The sequence below is a fragment of the Bubalus bubalis genome, chromosome 21 (assembly GCF_019923935.1).
Source record: "Bubalus bubalis isolate 160015118507 breed Murrah chromosome 21, NDDB_SH_1, whole genome shotgun sequence".
NCBI lineage: Eukaryota > Metazoa > Chordata > Mammalia > Artiodactyla > Bovidae > Bubalus > Bubalus bubalis.
In genome coordinates this window covers 12,082,484-12,100,235 of record NC_059177.1, presented here as the reverse complement: position 1 = coordinate 12,100,235, position 17,752 = coordinate 12,082,484, and the positions used below count along the sequence as shown (strand labels likewise).

The window sequence follows — 17,752 nt, the reverse complement described above, 5'->3', positions numbered from 1 at the left end:
TCTTCCACCAGGGCCAACTGAGGAACCTTAGGGTGATGCTTTTGCTCTCTGCCTGCTCTCTTGTCAGATCTCATTGACAAGCCTCATAGCGAAGATCCTGCAGTATTCTGATATGGCATCCATCAAAGCCCTTCGGACCCTCCGTGCCCTGCGGCCACTGCGGGCTCTGTCTCGATTTGAAGGCATGCGGGTAAGGCTTACCTCCTAACTGCTCTGGTCTGCAGCATTTGGTTTCCACGCCACCTTCATGCTCTGTGTACCACTGACCCTGAGCGCTGGGCCCCGCCCCACAGAGCCCCACTTTCTGCTGTCACACTGGTGGTCCTGCAGTGTCCCAACTCTCCTGGTTCTCCTTCAAGTCCCTCTGTAAGCGCTCTTCGCTTCTCACATCCAACAGGACCCAGACCTCACTCTCTCTTGCTCTCAGTGAGGTGACCCTGCTTCACGCCTTTTGTCCTTATTGTAAAAATCTTCACAACATCCCAAGCTCTTCATCTTTCATGACAAATAAGCCTTGCCTCTGACATTCCTTTTAAATGCGGTGACACACAGCAGCTTAGCCACCACCCACCCACAGGGATCGTTTCTCCAACCCAGCCCAATCATTTGCCCTCTGGATTCTCTCCTTTGATGCATCCCTCTCCTCATCCATGGCTTCAGCCTCCACCTTGCCCTCCCGTCTTCCTCAGAAGGGAATGCTCACAAGCCTGGCCCTTGTCTCACAGGGGACACTGGACTGCTCATTCCCGCCCCCTCCTCATAACCATGGAAGTCTCCTGGTGCAGAAGGCAAGGTTTGCTTCCCTCTTCCACCATTGCCTCAAAAATACACAGTGCTTTCAAAACAAGTGTGGACTTTTAAAATTAACTTGTGTCTTTACAAACATTAGGAACTTATGACTGAAATATTTTGATATTTATTTTATCTCCAGGTTGCTGATTTACAAATCAGCAAGTTTGTGAATATGAATTTGGGTTCTCACTGATTATTGACCAAAGTACACTATATATTTTATAAAAATATACTTTATAAAGTTCTAGAAGTCTGTGTGTACAAGTACAAAACACACTTGCACCCCCAACTGAGCATGTATGCACTTATAAATGTGTCCTCAATTTTGAGGAGAGACAGTGGGCCCTGCCCTGAATGACCTTGAGAGAGAAGGTATAAACCCATCTTCAGCTGCCCAGTGCCTCTGTCTTCTGAGTCTGAATTTTGGCTCTGATTAACCCACTCCTCTTCCTTCCAAAGGCCACTGGCTTGTGACGCAACCTGAATAAATGTAGAAAGAATTGGAATTTAGCAAGAAAAGTGGAACATTGGTGGGGCTCCAGGTCTTTTTGCCTTTCTCCCCAGGTGGTGGTAGATGCCCTGGTGGGTGCCATCCCATCCATCATGAATGTCCTACTCGTCTGCCTCATCTTCTGGCTCATCTTCAGCATCATGGGCGTGAACTTCTTTGCGGGGAAGTTTCAGAAATGCATCAACAAGACCAATGAAGGCTTTCTTCTCGTGCCTTGGTCTACTGTGAATAACATGTCTGACTGTGAACGTCAAAACCACACTGGAAGCTTATTTTGGGTCAATGTGAAGGTCAACTTTGATAATGTTGCAATGGGCTACCTCGCGCTTCTGCAGGTGGTGAGTCCTGAGATCAACCTTGTCTCTTCCTTTGGCTGCTCAATAATGTGGACAGTCTGGGGTCTCCCAGAAGGTGCTATGTGGAGACTCTGCAAGGGATAGCACTCAATGTGAACTGAGATTATTCCCTATTCCTACAGAGGACACTGTGAGGCTAGAGGAGCTTATCAGTGAGTGCGACCTCATAGTGGTGCAATTAGACCAATGTGGGCTAACAGAATAAAGGGATGGGCTTACCATGAGACTGTATTGGGTGATAATTTAGAATTCAATACTTTCACAGAATAGACCTGATTTAGTCACATAGACTAAACAGTCTTCTACTGCAAATCATCTCCTAGAGGGTAATGAACTATGTTCCAGGTCTGTTGTAATGACAAGTAATGCTGGCTTGTGAATGTCACTAACATTCACACTTCCATTCATTCATTCATTCATCCCTTTTCATCCACTTGTCATTCAGTGCTGCTGGAATTACTTATGTTTGTCACGCAGTTACCCACGACTTTCTGCACCCACCATTTGTTCACAGATTTGTTCCACAACTAGTCCCTAAGTAGCTATGGCATGCCAGGCTCTGAAATCAGAGACGTGTCAGAACTCCTCCTCCCCGGAGGAGTGGCGGGCGGGGAATGCTGTATGAGAAAAACAGACAAATAAGTGAATCAAAATAGAGGCCGATGGAGATGACTGGGCGGACACTGAGTGGCCTCTGCTCCTTGTTTCCAGGCAACCTTTAAAGGCTGGATGGACATCATGTATGCGGCTGTCGATTCCCGGGATGTGAGTCTCAGCCTGCAGCCCCTCCTGCTTCTCCCTCTGTGCATCCCACCCACACTAGTCTATTTGAAATGGACTGAAAGCAGCCTTGGTGCTGAGAGAGGCGATCACCCAGCAGTCTGGCACTATCCCACAACCCGAAACAGCGGCCGGCGGGCCCTCTGTTGGATATTTAAACCAACCTAGTCTTCTAGGCTTCCCAAGTTCCTCCTCTGTTCACCACTGAGGAAATTATCAGAGAACCTCTAAAAGACTGCGTGTGAGGGTACTCCCTGGGCAGAGGTGGGGCCAAGGGCAGTGTAGCTAGAACAATGGAATTCCAGACACCGTCATGGCAGCTGATGGGTGGAGATGGGTGCTGTTGGGGAAAGACCCTTTCCTGCTGGGGCAAAAGACACTACTGACAGTCCGTCCCATGTCCCCTCGGCCCCTCTGAGTTCGCCCTCGTGCTATGTTGCTGGTTTTATCTGAGGTTTGATTTTCTTCAGTGCCTCAGAGTTTGCTCTGCAGCTCCTCCTGCAAGCGCAGAGGACCGCAAGTCCATGGGGGTGACCCTCACACGTCAGCTGTGGGAGTCTGTAGACACATGCCCTTGCCCCCTTGTCCCTTCGAAGCACAATTCTGAGCTGTGTTCTGCGGTCCTTAGAGGATGGCGTGCCACTTGCCTGTGATGATTGCGTGGCCTTTATCCTGTTCCTGCTTCCCCTCCCCCGGCCTCACTTCTGCTTCCTGGGATCACCTCCCAAATAAGCCCCCTGCACCCAGGTCCTTGGCTTGGGGCTCAGGGTTCTTTGGGGTTACCACAAGCTAAGATGCCCCCTTGTTCCCATGCCACCACTTGTCTGCTCACAGGTGAACCTGCAGCCCAAGTGGGAGGACAACGTGTACATGTACTTTTACTTTGTCATCTTCATCATTTTTGGCGGCTTCTTCACACTCAATCTCTTTGTTGGCGTCATCATTGACAACTTCAACCAACAGAAAAAAAAGATAAGTGGGGCTCAGGTGTTTCTGAGGTAGTGGCAAATCTTAGACTTCCCATCTGTCCCCTGACCTCGTGACTGAGGCACCCCTAGTCACAGCGCCCACGCCTGACCAGGAGCCCAGTCTTGGCCTTTAGCACCAACACTGACCCTGTCTGGAGTCAGGCCCAGAAAGGGCTGAAGGCTGCCACTGGGGGCAGTAACAGTAGTGTGTATCATCCTGTCTCTCTGCACTTAGGGGGCCAGGACATCTTCATGACAGAGGAGCAGAAGAAGTACTACAATGCCATGAAGAAGCTGGGCTCCAAGAAGCCCCAGAAGCCCATACCACGGCCCCTGGTGAGCCCCAAATCCCCCCACCCCCTCTAGCAGAGCATGTCACTCCAACCTGACAGCCCATGCCTGTGTTGGTAGGGGTCTGACCAGAATTCTGTGTGGAGGAGGACATCTAGTTGAGTTTGGGGATGAGCTAATGAGAGTTTCCAGGCCCTAGGAAAAAAGGTCTGCAAGAAGCAACTCTGGTCTTCTGGAGTGAACATACTCCTGTAGATGTTCCAAATAGACCCGTGTAGGGAAGTAGTGAATTGCCCAACAGGCTTAGGGTTCCAGCACCAGATCGAAAACAGATTAGGCTAAATGATATTAAGGATGGTTCGAGACCTGAGATTAAACATTTGTGATTATGAGTCATGATGTAGGTTGCAATGTATCTCCAGGCTCACCGCCACATTCCACCCTATGCTTACAGGTAGACAGAGAGAAAATGGCCAAACCTAGCCCAGCTGGGATCCTGGGCCCAGTTACGGTCATGGTCAGGTGACACAATAGGAACCAAAAATTATCCCACTTTAGTGTTTAAAGACTGACCAAAGCTTAGCACCATACCCCTCTTTGATTCTTTTGTTCACTAAGAGCCATGGCTCAAGCCCATTAGCCCTTCCTCACACAAGGGCAAAGCCTAAGGACCTTCAGCAAAGGTACAGGCCTTTTCCTAAATGAATGAGGGAAACAAACATTCTGTTGGTCAAGGGATTAGGATTTCTAAATCAAGGCATGGGGTTTGCATAAGTTACTAAAAACTTCATGAGCACAAAGTCTTAAAAACATTTACAGGAGGGGAAAATGCTGTGACCTGTCACACACTTTACTTGGAAACTGTGATCACAAATGTATCACTACTCTCAGTTCTGATAAGAGGTGTTACAGTGGGGAGTGAGAGGATGTTCAGATCTCTGTAGGGGCAGAGGTTTCCTTCCAAATCCAGTGTAAGATCAAGATAACTGGGGTTGAATTAACCTGAAGTGAGTCCCTAAGGTTCAGCGAGTATCCCTCCAATGTCCAATGAACAAGTTCAAACTTAGAAGATGTAGATGAAAGGCTGAGCCCAGCCAATCATACTCAAGTAGGGGTTATGGGCGAAGGCTCCTAAGACCTACTGAGAAGCAAGCATCTGAGTCCTTGCTAGTCTATACTGATGGCTGGACTGGTTTTGAATCCACATTTGAACATACAGCAAGGTGTTCTCTGCTAGAGGCAACCCTTGGCAAAATCATGACAGCTTGGGGTACCTCTCCCTACATACTTGCTCCATCTCTCTCTAACATCTCAGCTTCTCCCCTCTCGTCAGCCAATCCCACATGCCAATCACAGCTTTCTCCTCTCAAGGAGGACAATTTCCTTGGGACAGAGTGGGTTGCATTTCCAAAAGGGACCATGGAGAGGGTGCTGTCTGAATACAAAGGTAGGACTCTAGTGTTGAAATTCCAGACAGTGCGATAGGGGTGGAAGTCAGTGGTTGAGCAGGAAGACCTACAACAAAATCATCATGTTTCCTAATTGTGTGCACCATCCCCAAGGTCCTCCAAGGCGGGCGCTGGAGGAGGCCTTCCATGTGGGTGAGAAAAGTAAGGCCTCATAGCCCAGCTGAGTTCCTGACATGAGTCATCCCTTTGGATGGGGTGGGGGTGTATCACTAACTATCAGCAGTAATGGCTCTAGTGGAGGAGCGTGACTCTCTCCTTAATATTCTGGTCCAGGCATGGCCGACATTCTTTCCTTTATTCCGTTCAGCATAGCTGAGGCAGGGTTGGAACATTTAAACAAGACTTTGAGGCTTAGGGATGCCAAAAGGGAAACTGGCAGAGCAGGACCCGAGCAGCAATTGCATCTGGCTGGTCTCCAGGACCCACAAGCCTTGGCCCATCCTAGCTCCTGGCTGGCATCCATATGGCAGGCGACATCTTGGCACCCACTACCCACTGGGACAAAGCTGATCATCTGCCCTCCACAATGTCCAGAGCCAAGAAAGAAGCCCAAGCCCAAAGAGAAATGCCTGCTCCCATCTGAGACTCACCTTCCCAGGTCCGGTCTCCTCCTCATCAGATTACTAGCACTGGAATGGCCACCTTCTTCCCTAAGGGGTCCCAACAGGTGGAGCTGGCCAGGTAAGGTGAGCACTGGCATAGGACTCTGCTCCACAGGTGCACGTGTGCCAGCTCATAGCAGGGCCGGGCTCGGATGACATACAGACCTCCGACACACGCATGTACATAGTACTCCTTGCCTCAGGTGAAGCCCAAGTTCTAAATCTTATGCTTCATTATAGCAAAGACAAAACCTTCCACAAAACTGGTAAATTTTATTCTGCAACATTCCCTACTATAGAAATCACTAAAAGTAGGTTTCATATACTCCACTTTATAAGAAAATAATAGGCTCCAGAATATCACATCATCAGTCACCCACTTCATCATCTCTGAGAGCACCGAGGGTTGCAAAGAGGTGATCTCTGCCCACAAGCTAAGCCAAGAGCAGCTAGAAAGCTGCATCATTCCCCAGCAGCTGAGTATCGAGGACAAACATGATGTCCGGAACTTAGCAGTGTTGCCTGCTCTGTTTCATTAGAAGTCATGAATGGGCCTGTATTTTTTTTCACCATTTTCAGTGATGAAATAAAAACTACTAGGGGCTCAGCATCCCAGAAAAGACATGAGCCAGCAGCTATGCCTGGAGCCAGGCCCACTTGGGTCTGATTCTTTGCTCAAACCCTGCAGGGTAGCATCCCATCCCCACTGTGAAGCAGAAAGCAGGAACCAGCCTCTATCACGGCCCTTCTCCCCTCTGCCTGCTTCGCAGCTCCTGGGAGCTCCCTAGCGAGACTCACAACAGGTTCCTTTCTCCCTCACAGCCACTCATGCAGAGCCCTGCACATACTATGCACTCAGGAAGTCCTTCTTGTACAGAAGTAAATGTAAGCAACCTAGTGGAGTGACTTTATAATTCTATTTGAAGTGTAATTCAGTTGTCCATTCTGTCATCCATTCATTCAGCTATCTATTGATCATCTATTGCATGCTAGATACTATGCAGACACTGGGGATAGAGCAGTGAGATGTTCCTGCCCTCACAGAGATGGCAGTCCAGTGATGCAGGAAAGCAATTAGCAAAATCACACACATATTAGTTCACAGGCTGGAGAAATTGCCAGGAAAGAAAGAATGGGGTGAAGAGCAAAGGGTACCTAAGACTGAGCCTGGAGGAACTCTAACATCTCAAGGTTGAGTAAAGAAGACTCAAAAAAGAGCAGCCAGAAAGGCAAGAAAAGAATCGGGGAAGTAAGGCCTGCTAGGAACCAAGTAAGGAGCGTTTCAAGGTGGAGGATGTGCTAAATGATATCAAACAAGTGTTTTGGGATTTTGCAGCATGGAGGTTATGAGATCTTAACAAGAGACATTTTAGCGACAGGAGGGGGACAAAAGCTATGTTGGAGGAGGCTGAGGAGTGCATGGGAAACAATGACTACACATAACTCTTTCAAGAAATTTAACTGTGAAAGTGGGGAGAGAAGTAGTCTGGTAGCTGGAGAGAGACATGAGGTTCAAGATTTTTCTCTAAGGAAAAGCTAGATCATTAGAGATTTAGCTAAGGAACTGAGAGCAAATAGCCAAGAGTGGTCAAGTGTGGCCAAGAGTCTCACTCATCAGTAATAAAGCAGAGGGACCAGGATGTAGGTAAGTGGTAGCAAAGAAGAGGGGGTGAAGGTGGGCTAACCTGATGATGCAGGTGTCAGAGGAGGAGAGGTTTTATGAGACACAGGAGGAGCAAAGGTCTGGGATTGACCGTGAAGAATTAGAGGGACTTCATCTCTGTCCCCAGCCCTGGGGTCTATGGAGTGGGGAGAATAAGCAGCTGGTGAGTAAGAGGAGAAGTTTGCCGATCAAGACAGGTGAGTTCCAGAGAGCTCAGAAGTGTCAAAGACAAGGTGAGGGAGGAGAGTAAAGTTGGAATCAAGAACTCACATAACAGTAAGATGTTAACAGCACAGGAAAGACTAGAGGGCCACACAAGGAAAAAAATTTTTTTAATGCTATAAAAACAGCCCCTATCCAAAATGATCTTTTGGTCCAGGCCACTCTGCCTTCCTCTAAGAAAGCAAATAACCAAGACCTGACTCCGTGCCCTGCTTAGACATCTATCCAGGAATAAAAATAGCATTTATAAGAATCAGTTGTACCACTGCACTTGACTTTATATGTGTGTGCACTACTCGACTTGACTCTCAAATAATTTTTCAAGAAGTTCTTGAACTCTATGCAGGGCACTGCAGGAACACAAAATTAAATAAGACATGACCCCATCCTCAAAGAGCTCATTTTCTAGTAGAAAAGAGAGGTATACATGAAACACTAGAGCTCTAGACCGACTGTAAAGGCTGTTCAGTTCAGTTCAGTTCAGTTGTTCAGTTGTGTCTGACTCTTTGTGACCCCATGGATTGTCCATCACCAATTCCCGGAGCTTGCTCAAACTCATGTCCATTGAATCAGTGATGCCATTCAAACATCTCATCCTCTGTCGTCCCCTTCTCCTCCTGCCTTCAATCTTGCCCAGCATCAGGGTCTTTTCTTTTTTTTTTTTTAATTTTTTATTTTATTTTTAAATTTTACAATATTGTATTAGTTTTGCCAAATATTGAAATGAATCCACCACAGGTATACATGTGTTCCCCATCCTGAACCCTCCTCCCTCCTCCCTGCCCATACCATCCCTCTGGGTCGTCCCAGTGCACCAGCCCCAAGCATCCAGTATCGTGCATCGAACCTGGACTGGCAGCTCGTTTCATATATGATATTATACATGCTTCAATGCCATTCTCCCAAATCTTCCCACCCTCTCCCTCTCCCACAGAGTCCATAAGACTGTTATATACATCAGTGTCTCTTTTGCTGTCTCGTACACAGGGTTATTGTTACCATCTTTCTAAATTCCATATATATGCGTTAGTATACTGTATGGGTGTTTTTCTTTCTGGCTTACTTCACTCTGTATAATAGGTTCCAGTTTCATCCACCTCATTAGAACTGATTCAAATGTATTCTTTTTAATGGCTGAGTAATACTCCATTGTGTATATGTACCATAGCTTTCTTATGCATTCATCTGCTGATGGACATCTAGGTTGCTTCCATGTCCTGGCTATTATAAACAGGGCTGCGATGAACATTGGGGTACACATGTCTCTTTCCCTTCTGGTTTCCTCAGTGTGTATGCCCAGCAGTGGGATTGCTGGATCGTAAGGCAGTTCTATTTCCAGGTTTTTAAGGAATCTCCACACTGTTCTCCATAGTGGCTGTACTAGTTTGCATTCCCACCAACAGTGTAAGAGGGTTCCCTTTTCTCCACACCCTCTCCAGCATTTATTTCTTGTAGACTTTTGGATCGCAGCCATTCTGACTGGCGTGAAATGGTACCTCATAGTGGTTTTGATTTGCATTTCTCTGATAATGAGTGATGTTGAGCATCTTTTCATGTGTTTGTTAGCCTTCTGTAGGGTCTTTTCTAATGAATCAGTTCTTCGGATCAGGTGGCCAAAGTATTGGAGTTTCAGCTTCAGCATCCATCCTTCCAATGAATATTCAGGAATATTTGATTTCCTTGTAAAGGCTGGGGGAGCCCAAAGAAGGGATGAAGTGATGTGGTATGGTGTAATTGAAGATTCCCTGAGGGAAGTGGGGATTAAGAGAGATAGATCACTCAAGGAGATTTAGATGGCCAAGAGAAGGGACTGGAAGGGCACTGTAAGTGGAGGAAAGAGCATAGACAGGGACAAAGTGCCTGGTGATTTTATGGTGCCAGGAATGGCAACCAGGACTTGAACTGAGGCACTGAGTTAGAATCAACCACAAGTGAGATTTTGGAAGATCAAGACTTGGCTTCTGTCAGGATGTGGAGTGTGAGGGAGATGAAAGAGACAGACTTTAAAAACCCTTCTGTAAAGAACACTGCCTCTCCAGGTGCCTGGTTTATGTTGCCCAAAGGCCTTATGTCCCATCTCTTGTTTTCTCAGAATAAGTACCAGGGTTTTGTCTTTGACATCGTGACCAGGCAGACTTTTGACATCGTTATCATGGTCCTCATCTGCCTCAACATGATCACCATGATGGTGGAGACTGATGAGCAGAGTGAAGAAAAGACAAAAGTCCTGAACAAAATCAACCAGTTCTTTGTGGCCGTCTTCACGGGAGAGTGTGTCATGAAGATGTTTGCCTTGAGACATTACTACTTCACCAACGGCTGGAATGTGTTTGACTTCGTCGTCGTGGTCCTCTCCATTGGGAGTAAGTGGACATTGCATGTGGTTGGGTCACCCAGACTCTGCTTGAGGTCATTTTGACCGGTCTTTCAAAACCAAAGGGACAGCTAACAAACTTCTAAAAACCTATGTTGTATATTAGAGGAGTCCAGTATTTGCTGCTTTGCAAAAGCAGCGGATTTAAAATGCCCCCGCGCCTCCCAATGAAAGGGAGAGGTTCCACTGGCTTTCTCCATGCTGCCATGAAGAGTATTCCAGCGCGTGCTGTGTGCACCGCCATCGTCAGAATGTGGGGGGCTGGGGGCAGTAGGGAATGTAAGATGACAGAGTTTCCAGTGGGTCTTATCTTTATGGCCTTCAAAGCAGAGAGTGGGTGGTGTGGTGGTGTGAGGTGAGTCATAAAATACTTTCTGGAAAAGGAGGTGGTTGCCAGAAGAGTGCAGAAAGACTAGAAGGAGATTGTTCAAAGGAGATTCTTAAGTCAAGGGTTTGGAATTAACTCTCTGTATAACTATCCACTTAGGGAATATGAGTGACAGAAAAGTCAAGGGACCAATGCCAAGAGATCAATGCTGTTATGACCTAGTCTGGGTGTTGTTAAATGACAGGCCCAGTATTTGGGGGTCAATGTTGTTCAGAGAAAATGAATGGAATCAGAGGCTCAAGTGGGTAATGCAGCCACCATATAATTGAGTGCTTGCTGAGTTCTGAGAACTGGGCTGGGATCCATGGATCTCCATTGCAGCCCTGGGAAGGAGTTTACTATAGTCATTTTATACATTTAATATGGAGCTTCAGAATTAAGGAAGTTATATGAGGTCATATAGTTTGTGAAAGGTGGAGCTGAATTTAGACCAGGGGCAATGGTACCCCACTCCAGTACTCTTGCTTGGAAAATCCTATGGACAGAGGAGCCTGGAAGGCTGCAGTCCATGGGGTCGCTGAGGGTTGGACATGACTGAGCGACTTCACTTTCACTTTTCACTTTCATGCATTGGAGAAGGAAATGGCAACCCACTCGAGTGTTCTTGCCTGGAGAATCCCAGGGACAGGGGAGCCTGGTGGGCTTCCGTCTATGGGGTCGCTCAGAGTCAGACACGACTGAAGCCACTTAGCAGCAGCAATGTTCTTTTTAACAAACTAACAGCCTCCTACCAACAACCAAGAGACTGTCCCTGGCCTTCATGTGATTTGCCAAAATTTGGCCCTATAAAGGCCAAATCCCAGCACAGCAGCTTTACTTTGTGTTATAAATATATCCTGACCTGTTATATCATGACCTGCTTACTTTTCATGTCAAAGCATAGCTATAGATTTAATTTTCCATTGATTTACCATCAAGAGCTAATAGCCTCTAAATACAACCTGGCAGCACTTAATCAGTCTCTCTCTCCTGGTGCTGAAACACAGCCTTGGGTTGTGCTTGTTTGGGGAGCTGAAATTTATTTTTGTTTTTTGTTTTGTTTTCCTATTGCTGCTGGGTTTTCTGGGGGTGGGAGGGTTGCTTTGTTTGTTTTCCTTCCAAAGTGAGAGACTTTGAAAGCCATTTTTTATTTTATATTAGAGAAGGGAGCTTGCTCATGTGACTTCCCATATCAGTACCATAGCAATAAAAGATACACAAAGTGCTCCGTTCTATCTTGGGGACACCTAAACTACTAGTTCCTTTGACCTACACAGCAACACCATCACTGGCAGAAAAGACAGCTTGAAAACAAGTGCAAGAACCCTTCAGCCACGCTTCTGTCCTCTCTGCCTTTCTTCCTTCCTACCGATAAGACATGTTTGGAGTATCTAGTTGTTAGTATGAAGACTCATTCCCCCTTGTAGAGGTAGACTAGTTGGTTGGCAGAATCTTGCTGCTGCTGCTACTGCTAAGTGGCTTTAGTCGTGTCCAACCCTGTGCGACCCCATAGACGGAAGCCCACCAGGCTCCCCCGTCCCTGGGATTCTCCAGGCAAGAACACTGGAGTGGGTTGCCATTTCCTTCTCCAATGCATGAAAGTGAAAAGTGAAAGTGAAGTAGCTCAGTCGTGTCCTGACTCTTCGCGACCCCATGGACTGCAGCCCACCAGGCTCCTCCGTCCATGGAAGTTTCCAGGCAAGGGTAATGGAGTGGGGTGCCATTGCCTTCTCCGAATCTTAGTAGAGTATAAAAACACATAATGTACTGCACACTATGGGAAAATGCCCCAGTTAAACTGGACTTTAAGAGAGGGGCTTTCATAAAGATTTCATAGTACAAAATTATAATTATTTCCCAGTTCTCCTCCCATGTCCTCCTTCCTTCCAACATACTACCATGACTATCCATATTCATATGACAAAAGACAAGTAGGAGAATTGGATCAAGGGCACCCTGGCAAGGAGAGTGAGCGTCTACCATACCCCCTCACCATTTCTCCTGAGAGGTTTTGAATCCTGTGTGACCTAAAGGCCTTGCCTAAACTTTGGTGGTCTTAACTGGCCTCTTCAGGTCCTCAAGATGAATCTTGGAGTTGGATATCACACAAGGAGACATGCAAACTCTGGTTCATAGTTTGGACTGAGGTGCTGTAACTGACCCTAAACAAACTCGTCTCTGGGCCCTAACACAGAGTTCAAACACAGCTGGAAATGAAAGAAACAAATAAAAGCCATTATGCAGACAGCTGGCCATTCAAAGCCATTCTGCTTTAGCTGTCAGCAAGTTGCCCAACTCCTCAGGCCCCTTATAATTTATTCCAGGCTCTGTGCAATTATCCATAGGACCATGTGCCAGGAACTGAGTTAATCTTCGCAGTAGGAGATAAGGATATGAATCATAGAGGGTCCCGGCTCTCACAGAGCATGGGACCAGGGTGGAAGAACAGGCATGACCTGAGGGCTGAGTGTTCAAGGGAGAGCCAGGTCTGTGTCACAGACAAAGGACTGTCAGCGTGTGGCACAGATGCAGTCACATCCAGCTGAACAGACAGCAGAACCACGGAGGTTGACTAGCAAGGTATCTGGATGTAGGGAAAGATAAGAACATGGTAGGAAGGGCAAGCCTGACTCAAAGGAGACAGATTTAGGCAATGGACACTTACTGAGCCCCTACTTTAGGCCAAGCACTGTGCCAGGCTCAGAGGGCCCAGGGTGCTTGAATGGAGATGCTCTCATGAAAGTCCACACAGGGCAGAGATGAGGGGGTGTGATCACAGCCAACTTTTTCAGGGCTCACGGTTGGATGTACTAATCAGACCATCTTCCCTCGCTTTTAAAGGCCTGGTGTTCTCTGCAATTGTTTCGTCACTTGGAAGTTTATTCTCCCCGACGCTCTTCCGTGTCATCCGCCTGGCCCGCATCGGCCGCATCCTCAGGCTGATCCGTGGGGCCAAGGGCATCCGCACGCTGCTCTTCGCCCTCATGATGTCCCTGCCCGCGCTCTTCAACATCGGGCTGCTGCTCTTCCTCGTCATGTTCATCTACTCCATCTTCGGCATGGCCAGCTTTGCCTACGTCAAGTGGGAGGCCGGCATTGACGACATGTTCAACTTCCAGACCTTCGCCAACAGCATGCTGTGCCTCTTCCAGATCACCACGTCAGCGGGCTGGGACGGGCTCCTCAGCCCCATCCTCAACACGGGGCCCCCCTACTGCGACCCCAACTTGACCATCAACAACAGCACCAGAGGGGACTGCGGGAGCCCCGTCATGGGCATCATCTTCTTCACCACCTACATCATCATCTCCTTCCTCATTGTGGTCAACATGTACATCGCAGTGATTCTGGAGAACTTCAATGTGGCCACAGAGGAGAGCACGGAGCCCCTGAGTGAGGACGACTTTGACATGTTCTACGAGACGTGGGAGAAGTTTGACCCAGAGGCCACTCAGTTCATCACCTTCTCTGCCCTCTCAGACTTTGCAGACACCCTGTCTGGCCCCCTGAGAATCCCCAAACCCAATCGGAATGTATTAATCCAGATGGACCTGCCCTTGGTCCCTGGAGATAAGATCCACTGTTTGGACATCCTGTTTGCCTTCACCAAGAAAGTCCTGGGAGAATCTGGGGAGTTGGATTCCCTGAAGGCAAATATGGAGGAGAAATTTATGGCAACTAATCTTTCAAAAGCATCCTATGAACCAATAGCAACCACCCTCCGATGGAAGCAAGAAGACATCTCAGCCACTGTCATCCAAAAGGCCTATCGGAGCTACATGCAGCACCGCGCCAGGACAATCGCCAGCCCTGTGGGGGTGCCCAGGGCTGAGGAGGAGGCAGCATCACTCCCCGAGGAAGGCTTTGCTGCACTCGTAGCAAATGAGAACTGTGCGCTCCCAGACAAATCTGAAACTGCTTCCACCACATCTTTCCCACCGTCCTACGACAGTGTCACTAGAGGCCTTAGTGGTCAAGTCAACTTGAGCACATCCAGCTCAATGCAAAATGAAGGGGAGGCTGTCAGTAGAGAAGCCGCTGGGCCCTCATGTGGACCCTCCAGCGTGGGCATGTCCAGTTCTGATGTGCCGGCTGCTCTGTGATGACTTACCACCACCGACTCACCAATGATGCCCCCAGTCACAGTGCCACAACTGGGCAGGGAATGCAGTTGGTACCCACCTTTGGAGAAAGCCTCACACAGCAACAGGGGTCAGAAGCCAAGGGCATCTCCACAGTGACTTCCTTTTTCAATTTCAGTATCAGATGGTGGGTTCCCTTACTTTCCAGAAAATGTCCCTGGTCCTTTTATTTCGATGGTGACTAGAGCTTATCTTTACCAAGACAAACATCTCAGGACCAGAACTTTCAAAGATATACAGCAAGGATGTTGCTAAAGGGCCAAGGTTGTCCTCTGTAAAACAGCACATAGAGATTGGCAGTGTTATTTAAGATTTTGCATGACTGCATGTTGAGAGCTGCCAGACGACTATTCTGGCCTAAGATAATACCTGTGGTCTATGTCATGAAAGGCCTCTGAGCTATCCATTAAAATTAATATTTTTAAAGATATGTCAAAACCAATGTTATAACTTAAAGCATCATTTTAAAAAAATTATGTGACACTGATGTGTCATAAATCATGTCTCATTCACTTTCAAGTTTCCTGATATCTTGCAATTTGCAGCTAAAGCTGGGCAGACAGGAAGGAGCACTGTCCTGGGAGCTTGTTCTCATCCTAGCCAATTCTTCCACTGCTCGCCTGGCTGACCTGGGCCAAACTCTTTCACTTCTGACCCTCCTTCCCCATGGTGGCAGGAGGCAGAATGGATAGTCTCTGTAGCCCCTGCATTCCAAGTTGTAGAACTCAATAATGCTCTGTCCCAATTGAGATGAAGAAAACACTCTCTTCTGAGGCAGCAACGGCCAAACCTTTCTGCTGTCTAGCCAAAAGGCCGCTTTTGAATATATTCCAGAGCCTATTTGACATCTCATAGACTTTAAGGAGGAAGGTTTTCACATTCCCCTCCAGCCAGAACTCCATAATTAGCGTAAGTGAAAGAAAAGAGACATTTTGAGAAAGATGATCTGGGAGATAAAAGGTAAGGCCAATGCTTTGTTTAATTCATCCTACAAATGATATTAAGTACCCATTATTTGACAGCCCCTGCTCTGCGCACAAGGCATAATGGGAATTAATCCCCCAAAGATTCATTGGATTTATGCAGTGGAGGGAGTAAGGGTTGTCAGAGGATGATATTCAGGTCAAGGGCACATTGCATGTCTTGAGATGAGAGAGAGTAAGAAGCTTGTGTGACAGCATAGGACATAAAGGCTCTCACTGACACCTGTGATCTTCTACTAACTCCTGGGACATTCTCGGCCATGATGAGACAAGGATCACGTCGATTCATTGATATGTGCTTGATCATTTCTTAAAATTTCCCATGTATTCAGTTACGAAACCTAAAGACTGGTCCAGCTTACATGCTTCACAGACACAGAGTTTCTAGGGCCTCACTTTCCCTATCACAGTTGACCCATCAGAGACCAAAGAGGCTTCCCAAATGCTTGTGGGGGTTTGCAAGCACCCACAGAAGCAGATTAGTAAGATGATTATTTATTAATAAAAGAACACACAACCTAATTAGGAATCAGGGAAATGCAAATTAAAACCATAGTGCTCTATCATTATGCATCAATCAAATCTGTAAAACTTATAGAATCTATAACAAAAATCAAGTGTCAGCTAAGATATAGAGCAACAGGAAGCTTAATGCACTGCTGGAGCGTGCGAATTGGCATAAGCATTTTGGAAAACAGTTTAACTTTACTAAGAGTTTACTATGTACTTGACTAAAGTACCTATACTCATCACGTGGGTTTTCCACTGGTAGGTATGAAACCTCGAAAAATCCATGCACACAAGCTCTAGGAGACATGAACAAGATTCCTTATTATCATTGTTCATAACAGACCCAAATTAGACACAGCCTAATGTCCATCAGCAGTAGAATAAATTAATAAATTTTGGTGTATTCTTTAAATGTAATTTTATGCAGTAATGAGAATGAATGAGGTATAGCCCTGTACAAGTCTATAGATGCATCTTAAAGACATAATACTTAGTGAAAGAAGCCAGACACCAGACTATATATATACTATATGATTTTATGAGGTTCAAATCAGGCAAAATTAAATATACTGTTTGGGGATGAATAAAGAAAATCAGGAATTAGTCCATGAAAGTCGGGGTAGAGGTCACTGATGGGGGGAAGGGGGCATTTGTGACTAGGTCTTTGGCAGTGTTCTAATTTCCCAGCTAGCCGGTTCTCTTTACAAGTATTGTCTTTATAACCATTGACACCATATGTGTCAAGTTAAACATATATATCTAATGGACTTTTCTGTGTGTATACAGCTCACAAGTTAAATTTTTTTAATATCTTGGGTTGGATTCTCCTCCCTTTTCACAGAAGTATTTACTATCTGCTGCTTTGAATTGTGGTTATTTCTATCTTGGACTTGGATTATCTGAGCTGATTTTTAAAAGGATTAGGAGTTCTATCTTAGGTAACAGAAAAGGAAATTCTAGAGAAAGGAAACTTTCAATTACCAACTTATTCAAGGAACCATTATCTCTCACAAGTATTATTTCAATAGCCTTCCAACTGGTCCCCCATTTCTACTCTTGTCCCCAGCAGTCTATTCTCAAACAGCTGCCGGAGCTCAAAATCCACCCGTGGCTTCTATGTTCTCCAAGTAAATGTTATTACCATGTTTTACATAATCTGACCCTTATTCCTCTCTGACCTCATCTTCACCCCAACTCTCAATGCTTCTGCCACGCTGTCTTCCTTGCTTTTCCTTAAATACACTGGGCATAGTCTTGCCTCAGGACAAAGACCCTTGGAACTTGCTTTTCCTTCAGCCATTGTATCCACACTGTGCACTCCCACACTTTCTTCAGTTCTTCCCTTACCAACCCATCTAATTACCAGGCCAACCCAGCATTTACCACCCTCTGAGATGTTATATATGTACTTGCTCATTGCCTGTCTTCCCCACTAGGATGTAAGCCCTGTGAGGGCATGGACTCTACTTGCTCATGGATGTATCCCCAGCACTGAGAACAATGTCAAAGTAAATTAACACTATTAGCCTAACTTTGTTCTTCTTAAACAGTCCAAAGTTAGCTCCTCTTGGCCCAGTCCCCAAAGGCTAGCCATCACACAGACAAGGCGTGCTTGCTAAGCTGTTTCATTCGTGTCCAGCTTTTTGCCGCCCTATGGACCATAGTGGAGAAGGCACTGGCAACCCACTCCAGTACTCTTGCCTGAAGAATCCCAGGGATGGG

General features: G+C 46.6%; 1 protein-coding gene across 6 annotated transcripts in view; it reads left to right on the top strand.

Annotated features, from left to right (window-relative positions):
• SCN10A (sodium voltage-gated channel alpha subunit 10) overlaps positions 1-14,967 on the top strand; it is a 55,839-nt gene extending 40,872 nt beyond the window's left edge. For all 6 annotated transcript variants that reach the window (XM_044933492.2, XM_044933493.2, XM_044933497.2 and 3 more), the window contains 7 exons: positions 68-190; positions 1,357-1,641; positions 2,371-2,424; positions 3,274-3,411; positions 3,639-3,743; positions 9,747-10,017; positions 13,237-14,967. In XM_044933492.2, the coding sequence (XP_044789427.2) occupies positions 68-190; positions 1,357-1,641; positions 2,371-2,424; positions 3,274-3,411; positions 3,639-3,743; positions 9,747-10,017; positions 13,237-14,498 (2,238 nt within the window). In that variant the 3' untranslated portion in view covers positions 14,499-14,967. The remainder of the gene's footprint in view (positions 1-67; positions 191-1,356; positions 1,642-2,370; positions 2,425-3,273; positions 3,412-3,638; positions 3,744-9,746; positions 10,018-13,236) is intronic.
• Positions 14,968-17,752: the final 2,785 nt, after the last annotated feature.